Source organism: Heptranchias perlo, chromosome 1 (assembly GCF_035084215.1).
Source record: "Heptranchias perlo isolate sHepPer1 chromosome 1, sHepPer1.hap1, whole genome shotgun sequence".
NCBI classification, from domain to species: domain Eukaryota; kingdom Metazoa; phylum Chordata; class Chondrichthyes; order Hexanchiformes; family Hexanchidae; genus Heptranchias; species Heptranchias perlo.
The window spans coordinates 174272570-174297080 of record NC_090325.1 but is presented as its reverse complement, the minus strand read 5'-3'; the positions used below and the strand labels follow the sequence as shown (position 1 = coordinate 174297080).

Sequence of the window (24511 nt, the reverse complement as noted above, 5' to 3'; positions counted from 1 at the left end):
TCAACTGTAGCAGCCAAGCTTCTCCTATCTCAGACATGTTTCTTTGGAGGGAGTATGGGAGGAACTGAGGCAAAGTTGTCTGGAAAGGATACCCACCATCCATAACGAAGCACAACTTTGTAGAGATGTCTGTAGAATTGAGATAGTGTGGCCATGAAATTCCGCAGGGATTCTCCCAATCTCCCGCTGCATCTTCAGCGGGAGATCAGCTGTCACCCCAAGAGAAACAGGGTGGGTAAACAATAGTTTTCAGCCACTTACGCTGTAACATCATAAATGGCTGAAAATGGTCATTTGCGCTGTTTCTCTAGGTCTCCCACTGAAGTTATGACGGGAGATCTGGATAAGCCTTGTGGAATTTGCATGGCGGCATGTTTATGTGATGGTCAGACATGACACTTTGGTGCCACCTTGTAAAATACCAACTTGAGGATCTTGGCATAATGATGACAAAAACAAAAAAAAAGTAATTAAATTCAGGCCATCAGCATTGGAGAATGTCTTGGGGTAGGCGAGTGGGGGTTTCCATTATAGCTGTGAATCACAAAACCAAGGGGGTTGAAAATCAAACAGAGCAGAAAGCAAAGCTGGAGGAGAACAAACACACCACTGTTAACAGGAAAATATTTCTGTGGACCACTGTGATTGAGACGGGAAAGAAATGGAGACACAAAGATGGAGATGGAGATAAAAGACTATACATTAAATATTTGTACACAGACAAATCTCATGAAATTGAAATTGATCTGGAACATACTTATGAAAATCTAGACGAACTTAGGGTGAACTCACGTGGTTGCCGCCATTTTCAACATTTTGAACTAGCTCTGGATTTAATTCAGGAATTCTTGATAACAATGTTCCTTTGAGGTTATGAGACACAAGAGGCAGCCCAGCCACCACTCCCTCTCCTCGTCACTACCTATAACAAACATTTACCTGCTCTGCCAGCAACTGCTGCTGCTGTCTCTGCTCCCTGAATAGCTGCTGCTTTTGCTGTTCCATCATGTGAAGCTGATGCATTCTCTGTCTCTCTTGCTCCATCAACAACTGTTTCATCATGACTGCCTGCTGCTGGTTTCCAAGGTAACTCGGGCCTCCAGGGTTACCAGTCATAGAGCCAGGCACTGGGGCCCCAGTGCCAGGGCCTGGAACAGGGGGCTGTACGGATCCTGCCGGCCGAGAAACTCCCACTGGATTCTGTTCCTGTGAGGAGGAAAGAACCATCTCAGTAACTGAAGAACAGACAGGATATTACAAAACCACAAACAAGACTGTGGAGAAGAAACTCGTAATCCACATAAAAATTATAATAACCCCCTTCCACCAATTTGTAAGTTATATACCTTGTTCCTGCACGATTCCAAAATCATAAGGGGAGTCGGGTGACCGGATCCCAGGCCTCTGAAAATAATGCTATTGAGCTAGCTGTTAGGGAGCTGGTTTTCCCCTCCATTTGCTTTCATACAATACCTTCCCAGCCAATCTGGCTAAAGTGGAAGACTCACCAAGTAAGAAAATTGTATGTGTATAAGGGGAGTGGGGGAAGACCAGAATATATTAAAAAAAAAGCTCCTTAGCATTGCTCATTAGCAGAGTAAAACAAGCAGCACTCATTGTAACGCAACGTCCAATCAGACTAAACTATATAACGTGTCTCACTGAAAGCAAATATTTCATGTGACTTTTTGTCGACTTTGAAACCCAGGAGATTAGCAGCTGTAGTTTTATTTCAGCCTTTTAAACAACCAGTGGCTTTACTTTACTTAACATTAGCCACTGTGCTGCTGCATTCTCAATTGAAGATTAATTTTGTCTGGCATTGTTACAGTAAAATGTTATGTCTCCCCTGCCACTAGTACAATACCACAGATCTGCAGGCAGGTCTGCAGTGTACTGCAGTCTTACTGGCTTGTTTATTACATTTAAGCATTAAGACATTATTCAGTAAACTGAAAGGCTGACATCTTAAGAGTCACAGCATTAAAAAAAAGAACGCACACAGTACAGAGAACAGTTCTTTATCAGAAGAAAGCATGCATTTGTTTCAGAGGATAATTACAACCTTCACTTTTGACAACTATACATTTGAATTTACAAAGACTATGTGTGTCTCAAATATTAATATTTATATACATCATGTACCAGCCAGTAATACTATATTTTTAAAAGACATTTTGAGGGCTACCCCACGTAGTGTTGTGGGGGGGAGGGGGGGATGACATTTTTATATTTATTTCACCACTCCCAGTTTTCTCCCTTTACCCTCTTCTCCTGAGGGTGGTAGTTCATACTGCGGTACATTTCCATGGGCACCAAAAAAACCTACAGTACTTTGCCCAGGTATCAATTCTTTGTGAGTCCGGACAATAAGAAGTGGCAGGTTATTCGACTCTATGTCTGCATGTGTTCTTTTATTCTCGGGATGTAGACATCATTAGCAAAGCTGCTTTTATTGCTTATCCTTTAATTGCCCTGAGAAGGTGGTGGTGGGACTTCTATTGTGATTGTTTTTACAAACTGAACTTGTTAGCCACTTCAGAGGGCATTACTTGTAGGCAACAGCAGACAGGGCGGCAGGTTCCCTTCCCTGTAAAACATTAATGAACAAGCTGCGCTTTTACAACAAAACAGCTGTTTTGCTAGCTCATAAGTTACCAGGTTTATTGAAGACAATTTCACTGCTAGTCTTGACGGGATTTGACCTCAACTTCTGGGTTGCTATTTTGTACCATAACCACTACATTACCATACCTGAGGTGTTATACCAATTACTATTACCAGGGACACTAACTTATCAGCTTTAGGGTGGTGGCCTTGAGATCTGAAAGCACCCAGAAAAGCAGTAGTGGAATGGGTCTCAGGGTCTAGCAGCATTTTAAAGTGTCTCAGGGTCAGGTAGCACTGGGAGCGGGTTCAGCGGTGCTGGGGGCATTGGAGAGAGAGGTTCCGGGAACACTGAGGCAAGTCCTGGATTCTGGGAGAGGGGTCCTAGTATGTGAAAACATACTAGGACCCCTCTCCCAGAAGAGGGTAGTCTTGGATTAAGGAGCAATGGAATGTAGTATAGGGGTTTGTGAGCATTAAGAAGGGCTCGGAGTGGAGAGAGCAAACCTAGCTGAGGGAGTCCTGCGATCCAGCAAGAATGGGATGGGGTTTTGCAGCACTGGGGTGGGGAGGAGAGAAGAGTCTGGTAGTATTTGAGTTCCGAGGATCTGGCACTATTGGGAGAGGGGTAGGGTCTATCAGCCTTGTGGGGAGGGGGCCCAGGAGAAAAGGACCCAAACTGTTCTGGGCCTCTTTCAAACCTTCAGGCCGCAACTCCTTATTGCGTTCCTGCCCATCAGCCTTCTCCCTGACCATCTGCAGCCCCTTTTTTGCCAACAGGTTTTCCTGCAACTGCTTCCCTCCTTGTCTACCTGTTTCTATTTTACCACGAGCGCAGAATTCACTTATCCTTTAGTGCACTATTAGCGAGTTAGCCGACTTATACAATCTTTACTAATAAACATAACTTTCCACAATTCAAACAAAAATAACCCATAAAATGCTCAAATGATTACTGTATATGCAGTTTTCAAGTTTTTATATAAAAAATTCTGTAAGCCTCAAAAATGGTTCAGAAAATAGATTTTTTAAACTGAACTTTCAACTGTAATAAACAGCCAACTAACTAAAAAAGAAATCGATTCTCAATAATCAATCTAATAAATAATGACAGTTAGAAGAGAAATCAAGGTGCTACTAATCACATGTGTATTCTGTCTGCGAGCAGTTCACAGTAGAAAACAGCAATTTTTAAATAAATGTCATCAACGTGCCTGAAATCAAACTTGCAGAATCAATCCCTGGTTTGTTCGAAAGTCTTTTGGAAAAAGCAAAGAAACTCTCAAATCCTCACTGAATGAAGGTATCCTTCAGCTCATACTACTACACAGATTACAAGCTGGAAAATTCTTCAAACTGTACATGGCCAAAATGCACAGATTGTTTGTTGGGAAATTCTGCAAATTGCACATGCCTAAAATACACAGATTTGTTTAAATGCTCTGTCCAACGCTTATGAGATAAACATATCCACTTGTGGCCCAGGCTTTTGCGACAGGCTTCTTTGAACTACAAACCTTAATAATGGTATTGAAAGATATGTAATGAGTAAATTTAAACATATTTTTGTGAAATATATAAATTTAAAATTTTTATTTTGCTTAAAACCTTACTTTAGGCATTTAGGAACACAGGAACAGGAGTAGACCATTCAGCCCCTCGAGCCTGTTCCGCCATTCAATTAAATCATGGCTAATCTGTATCTTAATTCCGTCTACCCGCCTTGGTTCCCTAACCCCAAAAATCTATCAATCTCAGTTTTGATGTTTTCAATTGACCTAGCCTCAATAGCTTTTTAGAATCATAGAAATTTACGGCATAGAAGGAGGCCATTCGGCCCAACGTGTCTGTGCTGGCTGAAAAAGAGCTATCCACCCTAATCCCACTTTCCAGCTCTTGGTCCTTAGCCTCGTAGGTTACGGCACTTCAAGTGCATTTCCAAGTACTTTTTAAATGCGATTAGGGTTTCTGCCTCTACCACCCTTTCAGGCAGTGAGTTCCAGATCCCCACCACTCTCTGGGTGAAAAAATTTCTCCTTAACTCCTCTCTAATCCTTCTACTAATTACTTTAAATCTATGCCCCCTGGTTTTTGACCTCTCTGCTAAGGGAAATAGGTCTTTCCTATCCACTCTATCTAGGCCCCTCATAATTTGATACACCTCAATTAAATCTCCCTTCAGCCTGCTCTGTTCCAAAGAAAACAACCCCAGCCTATCCAATCTTTCCTCATAACTAAAATTCTTCAGTCCTGGCAACATCCTCGTAAATCTCCTCTGTACCCTCTCTAGTGCAATCACATCTTTCCTGTAATGTGATGACCAGAACTGTATGCAGTACTCTAGCTGTAGCCTAACTAGTGTTTTAAAGAGTTCTAGCATAATCTCCCTGCTCCCATATTCTACGCCTCGGCTAAGAAAGGAAAATATCCCGTATGCCTTTTTAACCACCTTATCTACCTGTCCTGCTACCTTCAGAGATCTGTGGACATGCACTCCAAGGTCGCTCTGTTCCTCTGTTCTCAGTATTCTACCATTTATTGTGTACTCCCTTGTCTTGTTTGCCCTCCCCAAATGCATTACCTCACACTTCTCCGGATTGAATTCCATTTGCCACTTTTCTGCCCACCTGACCAGTCCATTGATATCTTCCTGCAGTCTACAGCTTTCTTCCTCACTACCAATCACACGACGAATTTTTGTATCTTCTGCAAACTTCTTAATTATGCCCCCTACATTTAAGTCTAAATCATTAATATATACCACAAAAAGCAAGAGGCCTAGTACTGAGACCTGCAGAACCCCAATGGAAACAGCCTTCTGGTCACAAAAACACCCGTCGACCATTACCCTTTGCTTCCTGCCACTGAGCCAATTCTGGATCCAACTTTCCCTTGGATCCCATGGGCTTTCATTTTTCTGACTAGTCTGCCATGTGGGACCTTGTCAAAAGCCTAGCTAAAATCCAAGTAGACTACATCAAACATGCTACCCTCATCGACCCTCCTTGGTACACCTTCAAAAAACTCAATCAAGTTAGTCAGACACGATCTTCCCGTAATAAATCCATGTTGACTGTTCTTGATTAATCTGTGCTTTTCTAAATGATGATTAATACTGTCCCTCAGAATTGTTTCCAATAATTTGCCCAACACTGAGGTTAGGCTGACTAGCCTGTAATTACTCGATCTATCCCTTTCTCCCTTTCTAAATAACAGTACAACCTTAGCAGTCCTCCAGTACTCCGGCACCATGCCTGTAGCCAGAGAGGATTGGAAAATGATGGTCAGAGCCTCCGCTATTTCCTCCCTTGCTTCTCTTAACAGCCTGGGATACATTTCATCCAGGCGTGGGATTTATCTACTTTCAAAGATGCTAAACCCCTTAATATTTCCCTTCTCACCATGTTTATTCCATCCAATATTTCACACTTCTCCTCCTTACTATAATGTCTGCACGTCCCTCTTTTTTGTGAAGACAGACGCAAAGTATTCATTATGAACCACACCCATGTCTTCCGTTTCCACGTACAGGTTACCTTTTTGGTCTCACCTTTTAGGGGAGAGAGTTCCAGATTTCTACTATCCTTTGTGTGAAGTGCTTTCTGACATCATCCCTGAAAGGCCTTGAGCTAATTTTAAGGTTATGCCCCCTTGTTCTGGACGCTCCCATCAGAGGAAATAGTATCTCAAAATCTACCCTATCAAACCCTTCACAATCATCTTAAACACCGCAATTAGATCACCCCTTAATCTTCTATATTCAAGGGAATACAAGCTTCGCCCATGTAACCGGTCCTCATAATTTAACTCTTTTAGTGCCAATATCATTCTGGTGAATCCGCGCTGCATCTCCTCCAAGGTCAATATATCCTTCCTGAGGTCCGGTGCCCAGAACTGAATGCAGTGCTCCAGATGTGATCTCACCAGAGCTCTGTACAGCTGTAACATAGCTTCCACCCCTTCGTATTCCACCCCTCTTGGGATAAAGACCAATATTCCATTAGCCTTGTTAATTTCAATTTTTAAAAAAATTATTTAAAAAAATTTTTGTTTTTAACTTTAAAACAAATTAGTTTTTGAAATTTGGTGAGGGAGCAACATTTTTTCTCAAGAAGAATTTTGAATAATTCGATTGATTCAAGAAAATCTAATAGCAAACTGTAAACATATTTAGATAGGATTTTCCCATTGTAAATGTTGTTTTGAACGAATTTTACATTGTAATATGGTGAAATATGGTTTCCCATTGTAAAACGTAACACAGGAAGTAATGTTTGTGGACAGGAAGTGCCTGTCATATACAAGATATTTATATATGTGCTTGTGTATACACATATATACATACATATATGCATATTAGTTGGTCTCCCATGCTGTTGTCTACACGGGTTGTTTCTGTATTTGCATCTAAATGTTGACTAAAGTAACAATGTCTCATTGGGGTGGATGAGAAGAAATTTTATTTTTTATTAACTTATGGGTACGGTAGCATAGTGGTTATGTTACTGGACTAGTAATCCAGAAGCCTAGACCAACAATCCGGAGTCATGAGTTCAAATCTCTGCCACGGCAGCTGGGGAATTTAAATTCAATTAATTAAATAAAATCTGGAATTAAAAAAAACTAGTATCAGTAATGGTGGCCATGAAACTACTAGATTGTTGTAAAAACCCATCTGGTTCACTAATGTCCTTGAGGGGAGGAAACCTGCTGTCCTTACCCAATCTGGCCTATATGTAACTCAAGACCCACAACAATGTGGTTGATTCTTAATCACCTAGCAAACCACTCAGTTGTACAATCTCGCTACAAAAAGTCATAATAAGAATAAAACCGGATGGACTACTAGGCACCGGACACGACAAAGGCAAACCAAGCCCAATCGACCCTGCAAAGTCCTCCTCACTAACATCTGGGGACTTGTGCCAAAATTGGGAGAGCTGTCCCACAGACTTGTTAAGCAACAGACTGACATAGCCTTACTCACAGAATCATACCTTTCAGCCAACGTCCCAGACTCCTCCATCACCATCCCTGGGTATGTCCTGTCCCACCGGCAGGACAGACCCACCAGAGGTGGCGGTACAGTGGGTTACATTCAGGAGGGAGTGGCCCTGGGAGTCCTCAACATTGACTCCAGACCCCGTGAAATCTCATAGTATCAGGTCAAACATGGGCAAGGAAACCTTCTGCTGATCACCACCTACCACCCTCCCTCAGCTGATGAATCAGTCCTCCTCCATGTTGAACACCACTTGGAGGAAGAACTGAGGGTAGCAAGGGCACAGAATGTACTCTGGGTGGGAAAATTCAATGTCCATCACCAAGAATAGCTACTGACCGAGCTGCCAGACCTGGCCTGCGGCAGGTGGTAACCTACTTGACCTCATCCTCACCAATCTACCTGTCGAAGTTGTATCTGTCCATGACAGTATTGGTAGGAGTGACCACCGCACAGTCCTCATGGAGACGAAGTCCCGTCTGCACACTGAGGACACCATCCAACGTGTTGTGTGGCACCACCACCACTGTGCTAAATGGGATAGTTTCAGAACAGATCTAGCAGCTCAAAACTGGGCATCCATGAGGCACTGTGGGCCATCAGCAACAGCAGAATTGTATTCCAGCATAATCTGTAACCTCATGGCTCAGCATACCATTACCAACAAGCCAGGGGATCAACCCTGGCTCAATGAGGAGTGTAGAACAGCATCCCAGGAGCAGCAGCAGGCGTACCTAAAAATGAGGTACCAAACTGGTGAAGCTACAATACAGGACTACATGCATGCTAAACGGCGGAAGCAACATGCTATAGACAGAGCTAAGCAATTCCACAACCAGCGGATCAGATCAAAGCTCTGCAGTCCTTCCACATCCAGTTGTGGACAATTAAACAACTTAACGGGAGGAGGAGGCTCAATGAACACCCCCATCCTCAATGATGTGGAGATGCCGGTGATGGACTGGGGTGGACAATTGTAAACAATTTTACAACACCAAGTTATAGTCCAACGATTTTATTTGAAATCTACAAGCTTCCGGAGGCTTCCTCCTTCCTCAGGTAAATGTCAGGAACTCCTCGAAGCCTACGCATTTATAAATCACAGAACAATACATGGTGATTACAGACTGCCTTTGCAACTGCCCGTTGCCAAGGCAATCACCGTGTTCAGACAGGGAGGTGTTACCTACAGAATCCCCGAATATACATTCAACAAAAAAAAACAAACAGGAAAAAAAAAGAGAGAGAGAGAGAGAGAGGCAGAAACATCCGGAAGGCAGAGAAAGCCAGCAAATGACCCGTTATATTAAAAACAGATAGCTTTTGTTCGCTGGTGGGCTTACGTGTAGCGTGACATGAACCCAAGATCCCGGTTGAGGCCGTCCTCATGGGTGCGGAACTTGGCTATCAATTTCTGCTCGACGATTTTGCGTTGTCGTGTGTCTCGAAGGCCGCCTTGGAGTACACTTACCCGAAGGTCGGTGGCTGAATGTCCCTGACTGCTGAAGTGTTCCCCGACTGGGAGGGAATCCTCCTGTCTGGCGATTGTTGCGCGGTGTCCGTTCATCCGTTGTCGCAGTGTCTGCATGGTCTCGCCAATGTACCATGCTCTGGGGCATCCTTTCCTGCAACGTATGAGGTAGACAACGTTGGCCGAGTCACAGGAGTATGAACCATGCACCTGGTGGGTGGTGTCCTCTCGTGTGATGGTGGTATCTGTGTCGATGATCTGGCATGTCTTGCAGAGGTTACCGTGGCAGGGTTGTGTGGTGCCGTGGACGCTGTTCTCCTGAAAGCTGGGTAATTTGCTGCGAACGATAGTCTGTTTGAGGTTGGGTGGCTGTTTAAAGGCGAGTAGTGGAGGTGTGGGGATGGCCATAGCGAGGTGTTCGTCGTCATTGATGACATGTTGAAGGCTGCGGAGAACATAGCGTAGTTTCTCCGCTCCGGGGAAGTACTGGACGACGAAGGGTACTCTGTTGGTTGCGTCCCGTGTTAGTCTTCTGAGGAGGTCTATGCAATTTTTCGCTGTGGCCCGTCGGAACTGTCGATCAATGGGTCGAGCGTCATATCCCGTTCTTACCAGGGCGTTTAAACAGCCACCCAACCTCAAACAGACTATCGTTCGCAGCAAATTACCCAGCTTTCAGGAGAACAGCGTCCACGACACCACACAACCCTGCCATGGTAACCTCTGCAAGACATGCCAGATCATCGACACAGATACCACCATCACACGAGAGGACACCACCCACCAGGTGCATGGTTCATACTCCTGTGACTCGGCCAACGTTGTCTACCTCATACGTTGCAGGAAAGGATGCCCCAGAGCATGGTACATTGGTGAGACCATGCAGACACTGCGACAACGGATGAACGGACACCGCGCAACAATCGCCAGACAGGAGGGTTCCCTCCCAGTCGGGGAACACTTCAGCAGTCAGGGACATTCAGCCACTGACCTTCGGGTAAGCGTACTCCAAGGCGGCCTTCGAGACACACGACAACGCAAAATCGTCGAGCAGAAATTGATAGCCAAGTTCCGCACCCATGAGGACGGCCTCAACCGGGATCTTGGGTTCATGTCACGCTACACGTAAGGCCACCACCAGCAAGGGGGGAAAAAAAAGTTATCTGTTTTTAATATAACGGGTCATTTGCTGGCTCTCTGCCTTCTGGATGTTTCTGCCTCTCTCTCTCTCTGTTTTTTTTTCCTGTTTGTTTTTTTTTGTTGAATGTATATTCGAGGGTTCTGTAGGTAACACCTCTCTGTCTGAACACGGTGATTGCCTTGGCAACGGGCAGTTGCAAAGGCAGTCTGTAATCACCATGTATTGTTCTGTGATTTATAAATGCGTAGGCTTCGAGGAGTTCCTGACATTTACCTGAGGAAGGAGGAAGCCTCCGAAAGTTTGTAGATTTCAAATAAAATCATTGGACTATAACTTGGTGTTGTAAAATTGTTTACAATCCTCAATGATGGCAGAGTCCAGCATGTGAGTGCAAAAGACAAGGCTGAAGCATTTGCAACCATCTTCAGCCAGAAGTGCCGAGTGGATGATCCATCTTGGCCTCCTCCTGATATCCCCACCATCACATAAGCCGGTCTTCAGCCAATTCGATTCACCCCACATGATATCAAGAAATGGCTGAGTGCACTGGATACAACAAAGGCTATGGGCCCCGCCAACATCCTGGCTGTAGTGTTGAAGACTTGTGCTCCAGAACTAGCCGCGCCTCCAGCCAAACTGTTCCAGTACAGCTACAACACTGGCATCTACCCGCAATGTGGAAAATTGCCCAGGTATGTCCTGTCCATAAAAGCAGGACAAATCCAATCCGGCCAATTACCGCCCCATCAGCCTACTCTCAATCATCAGCAAAGTGATGGAAGGTGACATCGACAGTGCTATCAAGCGGCACTTACTCACCAATAACCTGCTCACCGATGCTCAGTTTGGGTTCCGCCAAGACCACTCAGCTCCAGACCTCATTACAGCTTTGGTCCAAACATGGACAGAAGAGCTGAATTCCAGAGGTGAGGTGAGAGTGACTGCCCTTGACATCAAGGCAGCATTTGACCGAGTGTGGCACCAAGGAGCCCTAGTAAAATTGAAATCAATGGGAATCAGGAGGAAAACTCTCCAGTGGCTGGAATCATACCTAGCACAGGGCTGGAGCGCTTCAGCTATGAAGAGAGACTGGGAAGATTGGGTTTGTTTTCCTTGGAGCAGAGGAGGCTGAGGGGGGACATGATTGAGGTGTACAAAATTATGAGGGGCACAGATAGGATGGATACTAAGGAGCTTTTTCCCTTCGTTGAGGGTTCTATAACAAGGGGACATAGATTCAAGGTAAAAGGCGGGAGGTTTAGAGGGGATTTGAGAAAGAACTTTTTCACCCAGAGGGTGGTTGGAGTCTGGAACTCACTGCCTGAAAGGGTTGTGGAGGCAGGAACCCTCACAACATTCAAGAAGCATTTGGATGAGCACTTGAAATGCCATAGCATACAAGGCTACGGACCAAATGCTGGAATATGGGATTAGAGTAGACAGGGCTGATGGCCGGCGCGGACACGATGGGCCGAAGGGCCTCTATCCGTGCTGTATGACTCTATGACTCTATGACTCTAAAGGAAGATGGTAGTGGTTGTTGGAGGCCAATCATCTTAGCCCCAGGACATTGCTGCAGGAGTTCCTCAGGGCAGTGTCCTTGGCCCAACCATCTACAGCTGCTTCATCAATGACCTTCCCTCCATCATAAGGTCAGAAATGGGGATGTTCGCTGATGATTGCACAGTGTTCAGTTCCATTCGCAACCCCTCAGATAATGAAGCAGTCTATGCCCGCATGCAGCATGACCTAGACAACATCCAGGCTTGGGCTGATAATTGGCAAGTAACATTCGCACCAGACAAGTGCCAGGCAATGACCATCTCCAACAAGAGAGAGTCTAACCACCTCCCCTTGACATTCAATGGCATTACGATTGCCGAATTCCACACCATCAATATCCGGGGGGGGGTCACCATTGACCAGAAACTTAACTGGACCAGCCACATAAGTAGTGTGGCTACAAGAGCAGGTCAGAGGCTGGGTATTCTATGGCGAGTGACTAACCTCCTGACTCCCCAAAGCCTTTCCACCATCTACAAGGCACAAGTCAGGAGTGTGATGGAATACTCTCCACTTGCCCGGATGAGTGTAGCTCCAACAACACTCAAGAAGCTCGACACCATCCAGGACAAAGCAGCCCGCTTGATTGGCACCGCATCCACCACCCTAATCATTCACTCCCTTCACCACCAGCGCACCGTGGCTGCAGTATGTACCATCAATAGGATGCACTGCAGCAACTCGCCAAGACTTCTTTGACAGCACCTCTCAAACTCGCGACTATATAGAAGGACAAGGGCAGCAGGCACGTGGGAACACCACCACCTGCACATTCCCCTTAAAGTCACACACCATCCTGACTTGGAAATATATCGCCGTTCCTTCATCGTCGGTGGGTCAAAATCCTGGAACTCCCTTCCTAACAGCACTGTGGGAGAACCTTCACTACACGGACTGCAGCGGTTCAAGAAGGCAGCTCACCACCACCTTCTTAAGGGCAATTAGGGATGGGCAATAAATGCTGGCCTTGCTAGTGATGCCCACATCCCATGAACAAATAAAAAAAATTGATTTTAATGTATAGACCGAGTGCTGAATATTATAATTGTTGGTATTAACTGTATTGTGTTGCAGTGTGGTGGATAATATCATTTTAAAAATCATTTGGGAAATTGGAGCATTGCAGAAGAACATATTAACTATACCTGGAGTTAAGAGTTTTAGATGTACCATGAATGCTGAGAAGTGATCGTGTATGTCTTTGTTATGAAAGCTACATGATTAATATCGGAGATCTGTGTTATAGTGGAGGGGGCTGAGGGCATGAGAGTGATTGGTGCTGAGGCTGGGATATGGCATTGGAGGGACTGTGAGGCTGAGTCTGGGAGAGTTTTCCAGGAGGTTACTTCGTAGAAGAGGTGCGGAGGTGATTACTAGTGGGTTCGGGTTGTGGGCTATTTTGCTACCATTTCCTAATGGTACCACTTAATTGCTGGTGGCTCTATAGTCTGTTTCCGTCTTCATAGTCTAAGAGGTAGCATCATTGCTTGGTTTCTTTGCAGGCGGGACATAGCATGATAAGATCTGGGGCAAAAGGCAGTGGCGAAAGAGGAAGAAACAGTTTAGACTCTTAGGCTGCTTTGCAGTGGTGTTATTAAGTGAGGCCAAGGCCCTGGTGTTGCTTAACAGCAGAAGTTATAGTACCGTTGGAGGACTCTGTGCTGAACAGGAACACTGGCTTAATATAGAAAGGAATTCTCTCCATGGATAGGTATCTTTCCAGATGTCTGCCTATGTTTTATTTTACTATGTTAATTGGTAAAATCAATTTAGGTTCTATAGGAATAAGGTGAATAGGTCTAGAACCAATTTAACTGATATGTGTATGAGGCAGAGTTCTTCTTTGTGGTGTGGTGGAACTCATGGTCAGTCCGAGAGGAAGCTGGGAGGACTAGGGTCTCGTGTCAGAATCAGTCCATCGCAGGTAAGTAGAAGAAATTTGGTTAAATGACAATATATTTAATTCTGTTTAATAATGACACATGTCAGAAGTGTGTACCTGAAAAGCATGACATGAAATAAATGTTAAATGTGCAGAAAGGCTTTTAATATGTATATAAATACACATACATATACACACATACATATATATATATATATATACACACACATATCATCATAGCCAAGCCTGATCCTATCCTCATCTGACATTCACATGCATGCACTTTCCAGCGATGATCAGCTACAAGAACTATGGCTGATTTTTTTTCTCCCCATTAACAGGTATGGGGACATTGACGCCATGGCTTATGAACTGGTTATAACCTGTTTTTGGGCACATATCCAGTGGTGTACCCTCCAATTGAAAGGCCCAAGGCTCATCCGAAATTGGGCCTAGGGCCTCGTTCACATTATTTGGAGGAGCTGCCGGCACCCATTGCGCCTCCACAGGCAGCTCGCCCATCTTACATTGTTAAATACCGGGCCGCTTGCCTCGCTGGCAGCGGCCCTAAATTAAGTTCCAGGAAAAGGGGTAGAGTGGCAAGGAGGGGGACCCAATATTGGGTTGGACGTCTTTCAGGCATCCTTGCGGCGCAGGACGTTGGTCCCTGAAATCAGCCCTCATTGCGCCCGTACAACAGTCGTGAAGAGGTCCAATTTCGACCCCCATATCTTTAGCTTATTCAGAGAATGCCACAAATGTTGTTGAAATTTGTATAATGGTGAATTAACCTTTGAGGAGATTACAGTTTGAAGGCAGAAGCAGTATGCACTTTAAAAGCTGCAAAAGACACTCGGTACCAAGAGGGTTATGGCCCAGAGACATGAATGGGTACATTCTTCATGCTGCTTTACACTTATACACTGGTACACAACTGCTGAAGACTGAACAGTTACTGCAAATGGCTAATGATTGGCAACCGCCCTGCAGTCAATTAGAATATCATCAATCTACTCATGACACTTTCTCATTCTCTGCCTCCCCCCCCCCCCCCTCACGTTTATATGTAGGGACATCACTGATGGAACTGTATCAGTTATGTCAGTTGTGGATTTGGAACCCATGAGATTACCATGGCAACATCATCTTATCCTAATGGCTACCGGAGAGCTTTACAGAAGATCAGGTGTGATGGCTTTCCTCCACGCAAGGATTGCCAGAATTTTCTAACTAGCTGTTGGAATTCTGTCCAAGAGGTAGAGGGGGAAGGGCAGGGAGGGAAGAGAGAATTATTTGTTCGCAGTTACTTTAAAAATATGCACAGATATGCTGGGGGGGGGAAAGAAATGTTAGTTTTGTAACGGTAATTGTACTCGGAAGATTTCTGCAGTTTTTTTTTAAACAAGCCTGTCCTCCTAGAGAAGGTCAGATCAGTGCCATTGTACAAATGCTTATAGACAGGAAGATTCAGAACAGCTATAAAAAAAAAGGTCAGCAAGGCACCCATCGACAGCTCGATGAGAAAATGAGTAGGTCCTGGACAACAGTCCTGCTGTAGAGTTCAGCATCTCTGGAGCCTGGCCAATAAAAGAGGCACTTGTTATGGACTGAGATGAACCATTTCATCGCCAACTCCACCTCTTCCTCCCTCTGCTGTCAAAACTTCATCTGACATGGGCTCGAGTGTCAGCTCTCGAACCACTAACCACAGAAATGTGAAGTGAAATTAACCACTTTACTGTCGCAGAGGCAAACAATGTCCAAGCTATTTTAATGAATTTTACTTATTTAAAAATCTTGAAACCCCTGTGCAGCTTTGGTCATTTAAAAAAGTTTCCTCACATTTGGCTGATATAAAACCAGGCATAAATTGCGAATTATGGACAACTATATATGTGCTTTGTAAAATAAAAAGAGAGAGGGGCCGATTTTAACTCTACCCAGCTGGCAGAAACCAAGTGGATGGACAGTTAAAAACAAGGTTACTTACCTGCTCAGAACTGGACCCTTTCCTGTCATTTCTGATTTTAACCTGCAGGGTTCTGCAGGCGGATGAGGCGCCCACCTAAAGCAGGTGGGGGGAGGAGGGCTCCTAAATTTATGCAAATCCGAGTCCTATTATGTCAATAGAATAATGCTAGCATTTTAACCAGCGGGTAAGCCGCTGAAGCAGGTTGGCAGCTGTTTTGCATACAGAAGAGGCCCTCCAAGGCGAGTGCAAAACTTTCCTTTGAGGAGCCAGGAGGAGCAGGAGTGCTCCTCTGGGCCCCACAAGGAAGGTCGCGGCCTATCCGGCACCAGAGTCCCTCCTTTCCTCACGCATGACCTTCCCGGAACCACCTCGCTGCCACTTACCTGCAAGACGCTTGGTGATCAAGGGCCGCCTGATCTTTTCTTGCTGGCAGGTGATCTGCCACCTCTTCCCGCCGACTCTGGGCGAGAAGTCGACCAGAAGCATTTAATTGAGACCCAGGAGTTAAAAAAACATACCCATACCCATCTAGGCCCCCATCCGCCCAAAAACTTCTCAGGATTCATTAGCAGTAAGGTTCAACTCTGAATGTTGCTAGCACTAAGCACTGAAGGTGAACTATATTTACCAACATCCCTTTGAGATGAGTGAACAGCCTTAGAGAATCAGAAGGGATTTGTTCAAGGAAAAGCAGTCACTGTGGGAAACACAGTCAGATTTGAGCAAGGAAAATCCAATCACGATAGACAGTAACAAAAATATGCTAACTTTTCTTTTATAAAGGTGTTACATTAGTTAGAGAAAAACCAGTAGGAAAACAGTTCTGATGTAGTCTATTTCTCTTTTCAAATGCCTTTCTTTATTTATTCTGGGGCTGTGGGCGTCGCGTGCAAGGCCAACATCTATTGCCCATCCCTAGTTGCCTGGCGGTTTGATACAATTGAGTGGTTTGCTAGGTCACTTCAGAGTCAACCACGTTGGTGTAGGACTAGTCACATATAGGTCAGACCAGGTAAGGACAGCAGGTTTCCTTTTTTGACAAACCTGTTGCGTATTTCCAATATTTTTCTTTTTTTTCCTAGATTTCCAGTGTTTGCAATTTTTCCCTCTTTTAGTTAGGAAAGCAGAAAGCTTTTTCCAACAGCGTGGGAATTCTAAAAAAAAATAACTTTTAACTAGTTTTACAATATTTGAATTCAGAGGTACCCATTCCAAAGTGACATTTGTTATTCCTCCATCGCACCCTCCCTGTTCTCCAATTTTTCCAATTCACTATCACCCGTTTCGTGCTTTCGCTGAAGACCAAATTCACCCCCATACTCCTATCACCTCTATCTTGAGTCAAGTTGCAATGATTGCAAACTTCAGAATTATCTATGAAGATCACAATACCCAATCAAAATCATGTTGATGATGTGAATCCTCCACTTGCATAATGGTTGTGATGACAGACATCTCTGCAAATTAAGTTTAACTATGTCCCAGGAGGAGGGAAAGAAAAGCTGCAGAACTACTCAGCAGAAGAGGGAACTGACAGCATATATGTAGCAGCATACAGGAAGTGGAGTAACTGAGTATACGATTAACCACCAAAAGTGAATGTAATCTATTAGTGGCATTTTTTAAAAAAGGCTCTTACAAAAGTTGTACATCAATCATCACATCGTGTGTAACATGTAAACTTCTGGTATTTCACCCATACGTAAACGGACAAACACGTCTACACATCCGTGGTGAGAAATTCCTCTATGTGTTACATTTATCTTACAGGCAACGTCATTGTAGATACATGATTTTGTCTGTGGGATAAACGAAACACATGTTGGAATTTCTTTCCACCGTGATCTTACTGAATTACAGACTTCCAGTCAGATAGGTACACAGTGCAGTTCAAGAGAACCCATTTTGCTAAAGGTGTCTTTATTGATGTCTGTGAGCAATAAATTTATTAGTGAGGACAGGACACACTCTGCAAATTTCCAATCATCCCAATCACTCACTGCTTCCAAATGATTCATGGAGATCTCTTCAGAAACATCAAACTGGCTAGCAGTTACAATGAGGACAATGTGATTTTTCGTTTGGTGGGTGGGTGGGTGGGAGGGTGAGCCAGGTGTTCTACAAATGTTGAAACCCATCACCATGCTTAAGAGCCTCCAAACCAAACTAGTGAGAAATCCACACAGGAAGAATTTCTTTATGGGGGTGAGGGGAAGGAATAGGAAAGAAGTGCTCTGGTCATGACGTGTAACAACACCTTAAATCTAAACAAAGGAAACTATGAAGGTATGAGGCGCAAGTTGGCTGTGGTTGATTGGGGAACTACATTAAAAGGTATGACGGTAGACAGGCAATGGCTAGCATTTAAAGAATTAATACATAATTTGCAACAAATATATATTCCTTTAAGGCACAAAAACCCAACAGGAAAAGTGGTCCAACCGTGGCTAACAGCAGAAATTAAAGATAGTATTAAATCAAAGAAAGAGACATATAAAGTTGCCAGAAAAAGCAGTAGGCCTGAGGATTTGGAGCATTTTAGAATTCAGCAAAGGAGGACCAAGGAATTGATAAAGAAAGGGAAAATAGAAATGAGAGTAAACTAGCGAGAAACATAAAAATGGACTGTAAAAGCTTCTATAGGTATGTAAAAAGGAAAAGACTGGTGAAGGCAAATGTGGGTCCCTTACTGACAGAGACGGGAGAATTTATAGTGGGGGATAAGGAAATGGCAGAGAAATTAAACAAATATTTTGTGTCTGTCTTCACTTAAGAAGACACAAAAACCTCCCAGAAATACTAGAGAACCATGGGTCTAGCGAGAATGAGGAACTGAAAGAAATTAGTATTAGTAAAAAAATAGTACTAGAGAAATTAATGGGACGGAAAGTCAATAAATCCCAAGGACCTGATGATCTACATCCCAGGATTTTGAAAGAGGTGGCAATGGAGATAGTGGATGCATTGGTTGTCATCTTCCAAAATTCTATAGATTCTGGAATGGTTCCTGCAGATTGGAGGGTAGCAAATGTATCCCCACTATTTAAGAAAGGAGGGAGAGAGAAAACCAACCTGATAGCCTGACATCAGTGGTAGGGAAAATGCTAGAATCTATTACAAAGGATGTGTTAACAGGATACTTAGAAAATAATAATAGGATTTGGCAGAGTCAAAATGAATTTATGAAAGGAAAATCATGTTTGACAAACCTATTGGAGTTCTTTGAGGATGTAATTAGTAGAATAGATAAGTGGGAACCAGTGGATGTGGTGTATTTGGATTTTCAGAAGGCTTTCGATAAGATCCCACACAGGAGGTTGGTGAACAAAGTTAGAGCACATGGAATTGGGGGTAATATACTGGCATGGATTGAGAATTGGTTAACAGGCAGAAAACAGAGAGTAGGAATAAACGAGTCTTTTTCAGGTTGGCAGACTGTGACTAGTGGGGTACCGCAGGGATCGGTGCTTGGGCCCCAGCTATTCACAATCTATATCAATGATTTGGATGAGGGGACCAAATGTAATATTTCCAAGTTTGCTGATGACACAAAACTAGGTGGGAATGTGTGTTGTGAGGAGGATGCAAAGAGGCTTCAGGGGGATTATAGACAGGCTAAGTGAGTGGGCAAGAACATGGCAGATGGAATATAATGTGGAAAAATGTGAAGTTATTCACTTTGGTAGGAAAAACAGAAATGCAGAGTATTTTTTAAATGGTGAGAGATTGGGAAATGTTGATGTTCAAAGGGACCTGGGTGTCCTTGTACACGAGTCACTAAAAGCTAACATGTAGGTGCAGCAAACAATTAGGAAGGCAAATGGTATGTTGGCCTTTATTCCAAAAGGATTTGAGTACAGGAGTAAAGATGTCTTACTGCAATTATATAGGGCCTTGATGAGACTTCACCTGGAGTATTGTGTACAATTTTGGTCTCCTTACCTAAGAAAGGATATACTTGCCATAGAGGGAGTGCAACGAAGGTTCAACAGACTGATTCCTGGGATGGCGGGACTGTCGTATGAGGAGAGATTGAGTAAACTAGGCCTGTATTCTCTAGAGTTTAGAAGGATGAGAGGTGATCTCATTGAAACATACAAAATTCTTACAGGGCTTGACAGGGTAGATTCAGGGAGGATGTTTCCCCTGGCTGGGGAGTCTAGAACCAGAGGTCAGAGTCTCAGAATAAGGGGTAGGCCATTTAGGACTGAGATGAGGGGAAATTTCTTCACTCAGAATCTTTGGAATTCTCTACCCGAGAGCTGTGGAGGCTCAATCATTGAGTACATTCAAAACAGAGATTGATAGATTTCTAGATATTAAAGGCATCAAGGGATTATGGGGATAGTGCAGGAAAATGGCGTTGAGGTAGAACATCATCTTGTTGAATGGCGGAGCAGGCTCGAGGGGCCGGATGGCCTATTCCTGCTCCTATTTCTTATGTTCTCATGTTCTTAAATGCATTCAAAAAGAACATGCTTACGATGTGGCTACACGAGAGCAATTTTTCCCCTACACTCTCCGTGTAAGGAACACACCCCATGCTTATCCAATTTCAGAGAGCTTGGGTTGACAAGAGCCAAGCCTTAGGGGCCCTCAAGAATGTGCAGAGATGCTGCTGGTGCTGCTCAAACTGAGGGTGGATGCTAACCTGTTCCTCACCTTCTTACATTCTCTTCAAAGAAATGTCTTTAAAAAGCTCTCATGATAGCCGAATGAGCAGATGCACCATGTGGTGTGCTCCCCACAGTGTTTGGGGATGGACTTGGAGGAACATAATATTGGCAAGCAAGATCTCTTAGTAGTGGAATCAAGAGAGACATTGCAGAGCCCTGGAAACAGGTTGCCTACTAGTCTCTTCAATGCAGATCAGAGAATGACATAGAGAGACTTAAGAAGGAAATAGAAAGTAAAGAAAACTGGAAAAAAATGCAGAAACGAAAAAGGATGTTAACAAGAATTTTATGTGGCTACGGTTTTAGTCCTCCCCTCCCTACAACCAAAGAAACCTCCCTCTTAACAACTGCAGCAACAGGGTAGATGAAATCCATGTGTTCAGTGGACAATCTCATTAGGAAGGGTTAATGTTATTTGATTGGTCACAGTACAACAGTCTTGGTTTACACATTATTACTGCTAAAGCAGTGGAAGAGCTGGTGGGCTAGTATGAGCAAGTGTGATAATCAGGTGGAGGACTGTGTGACTAAAGTATTTAACATCAAACTACCATACGCATCCTGTCACACTCCTCTACCTCCTGTCACTGCGACGTCTGGATCCATGAGCTGAGAAGTGCCGTTTCCCTGGTCACTGTCACGTCTGTGTCAGGTTTTATGCTGCATTTACCTTAAAGTGCCGCCGCCGCCGCCAGCAACCTTGTAAAGTAAATGAAGCAGCACTACTGACCCTGGAGCAGCAAAGACTCACTTTAGCATGTGGTTTTCTCTCATGCTGCCAAAGGCCATGGAGCTTGGAGCAGCAATGTTAATGGCTGCCACTTCTGCTGGTACCCCCTGTTATTGGTTCAGATCATGAGCAGGCTGAACGCTTGCTGACCTTGCCCGGCTATTGAAGAAGGTCCGGCGGCCAGATATGCAGTTTTCAATGCGCGGGTGTTCACGTACCACCCCCCGGTGCTGGAGAATCAGTCCCACAATATGAACAAGGTGGATCCAACAGCTCCAGCCGCCAGGTACGAGCACGGAACCAAATCAAATAGGAGTGACTGCAATTCAACATTAGGCATTGCAAAAGCAACCGTGACCCTTGTGCAGAGTGCACTTCACTGCAGAGAGGAGCTCAGAGCCCTTGAATCTTCTGGTGTTCCAACATGTATCGACTTTTAAAGTTCACTGAGCATATCCACTGAATGTAGGCATTCTGATCGGAGATGAAGACTGCAGATTACGGCACAATCCGTGCCTTCCTCTCCTGCACAAGGATCAGCGGAAGGAACTGAGAGATATACTTTCCTCTGTGTGTAAACTTAAAATATTCTTTGACTTAAACCGTCAATGGGTTGTAATGATGATTTAGAAAGATAATGTTTCTTCAACTTAACATACAGAGGTATATATATTGCACAGTGTGGTTCCAGTCAGGCATATCAGAGATACAAGCCACCTATTCCCCTGCCTATCTGCTTTATTTGGGAGAGGACGCATGTCATTCAGGCCATGAAAACAATCGTTCTTAAAAATAAAGCCACTTCAGTGTGTACTCCAAGCGCCTGCTCAGTGTCAACTATCATCACGGCTCAGAGAATACTTAGGAAAAAAATGACAGCACGGGGAAATTCCGTGATCCCGCATTTCCCAGCAGAGAGCCACGCAGGCATAGAGTACAGGTCGGAGAACTGGGGCTACAATGTCGCAGCCCTAACCCTGCAATTTTAAATTACATTAATGTAAAATGACACCAGCAGATAAATCAGCTCCCTATGCGTGGAAAGCTTAAAATAGGCAACAAGTGCAGACTTATCTATACCAAGTTTTACTGCATTCACTGCTCAGACCAACTGGCTCTCGGAGAAATCCCAGAATTACAGGCAGAATGCCAAATCTGGAATTCTGCCTCCTATGCCACAGCAGACTAAACAGCTTAAGGATGAAGTACAGTCTACTGAATGGTTCCTTTATCCTTAAATGTTATAAAAAGCGATACAGTATCTGTACACTTACCGATTTCTCTCAATCAACCCTGTTGCCTTGCTTAATGCTTTAGAATTGCTCGAGGTAGCCTGGGAGCAGATATTTTGTCTGGAGCTCTCCCTGCTGTGACATTGTAAAGTTCCGCTCCACTGACATCATGAATAAGGACGGGGGATTGTGGGCAACGTTCCTCATCAGGGGGAGATCTACACAGAGGCCTAGAAATTGGATTGCGCCCAATATGGGGCACGACCTGGGTGCAGCACACGCTGCACGTGCCTACTGAGACTGGCGGCAGGACCATGGCAATTTGGTCCGCCGGTCTGATTAATATATTATCAGCGAGCTGCGGGCGCCAGTTGCGGCCCCAGAGGCAGCTCACTGGTCGCAGAGTGGGGCAGCAACATCGGCTGGCTGGGAGGCCGGCCGAGGGCCTAAGGTGTACCAGGGGCGGGGAGGCAATCGGGGGGTGAGTGGTGGCCTGCACCGTTTTGGTGGCGGCTTCCAGCGGGTCCCTTTAAGGGCTACTGGTTAGGCCGTATGTAAACCAGGTAATCCTAAACGCAGCAGGCCTGACACTTGCTGTGTTCAGGTAAATCCAATATCCAGTTTTGCTCCTAAAACAGGCGTTAGGCCCCTTATTCCGCTTGGAAAACAGGCACCACAAGCTCTCATTTCACCCCCACAATGTCTGTACCCAGGCTACAGTTTTAAAACAGGCCAGTAATAGGGTAACTAGGAGATTCTGGAAAAGTGCACAGGTATCCCTCTATATAACATTTTGAAATTATAGAAGAGTTTAGCAGATAAACTTCCCTTTTAAAAGTTAGTTTTGGCACATGAATTTGTCCCCTTCAAACTAAATCAAATGATTATTGACTTTCACTGTGCATGCTGGTACTGATCCAGTCCTGCACTGTCCTCAGTGAGGGCCTCCAGTTCTACAGAGCTGTATACATTACACTTCCCAGCTCCCGGAAGCTAAATTGGATTTGTGCCCTCGGGGGATGGGTGGTCTCTTCTGACCAGCGGGGGTTTGGAAGTCAGCTGGTGGAGGTCCAATGCAGTACAGCACACAAGCTTCTGGAACTAAACAAACGGTGCTATTCTTGTCAAGGAAACTTGTTAATAATTCTTGAGTAGTGCACAGTGACTACGGTTAATCATACTCCAGTTTCTTCAAACCTCTGGATAATGCAGCACCAAGATTTTTCATCAAATATTGCTTTAATGACAGGAGAATGCCAGACACTCCCACTGCTTCTTTCTTAGAATTAAAATTTAACCGGCGCTTGGGGCTCTGCACAGGGCAGAGAGTGACAAGCAAGTGGCAGTGTAAATCCAGTATGCTGGCTGCACATCACACTCTACAGGTACGGTCTTAGATCTGCAGTAATGACAACACCTTTCAAAAATTGCCTCATATTCAAGTAATGTTCTATATTTAGTCTCTAACATTCAGTTAGAGCCAACGCCATCTCTTGTGTCAACACTGCACATATAATAAGGTCACATTAGTTTGTAATTATATAAATAATGGTTAAAGCATGATGTTGCCATATTTAATTCTGCTTAAGATAGCTCAGGGTATTCACTGATATTAGTTCAGTTGGCGTGACAGAACTCCAGTGGAAATTTGTTTTGGTTGTCAAAGAAAGAAAGAACTTCCATTTATATAATGCCTTTAATGACCTCAGGATGTTGCAAAGCGCTTCACAGCCAATGAAATGCTTTTGAAGCGCAGTCGCCGTTGTATTGTAGGCCTATGCAGCAGCCAATTTGTGCACAGCAAGGTTCCGCAAACATTCGTGAGATAAATGACCAGATAATCTGTTTTAGCAATGTTGGTTGAGGGATAAGTTGAATGTGATCTTTCATGTACATCTGAGGGGGTAGATGGGGCCTCGGTTTAACGTCTCAGCCAAAAGACGGCGCCTTCAACAGTGCAGCACTTCCTTAGTACTGCATTGAATTGACATCCTAAATTTTGTGTTCAAGTCTCTGGAGTGGAACTTGAACCCACAACTTTCTAACTCAGAGGCAAGAGTGCAACCACTGAGCCAAGGGTTATCCCAAAAATGTACAGCCATCCTGATTATCCCTCGCTCTAACTTTGGCGAGATTATGCAAGAACAGCCGGAAACTAGGCCAGGAAACTGGGTCCTGACCTCGTGGTGAAATTTCCTGTGTGACCTTGTGGGGGCCAGAGCCTCCGCCTGCCAC

At 44.4% G+C, this 24511-nt stretch overlaps 1 protein-coding gene across 1 annotated transcript in view; it reads right to left on the bottom strand.

The window, feature by feature from the left end:
* maml3 (mastermind-like transcriptional coactivator 3) overlaps window positions 1-24511 on the bottom strand; it is a 419116-nt gene that overhangs the window by 20417 nt on the left and 374188 nt on the right. The window contains exon 3 of the mRNA XM_067994004.1: window positions 940-1206. Within this exon, the coding sequence (XP_067850105.1) occupies window positions 940-1206 (267 nt within the window). The remainder of the gene's footprint in view (window positions 1-939; window positions 1207-24511) is intronic.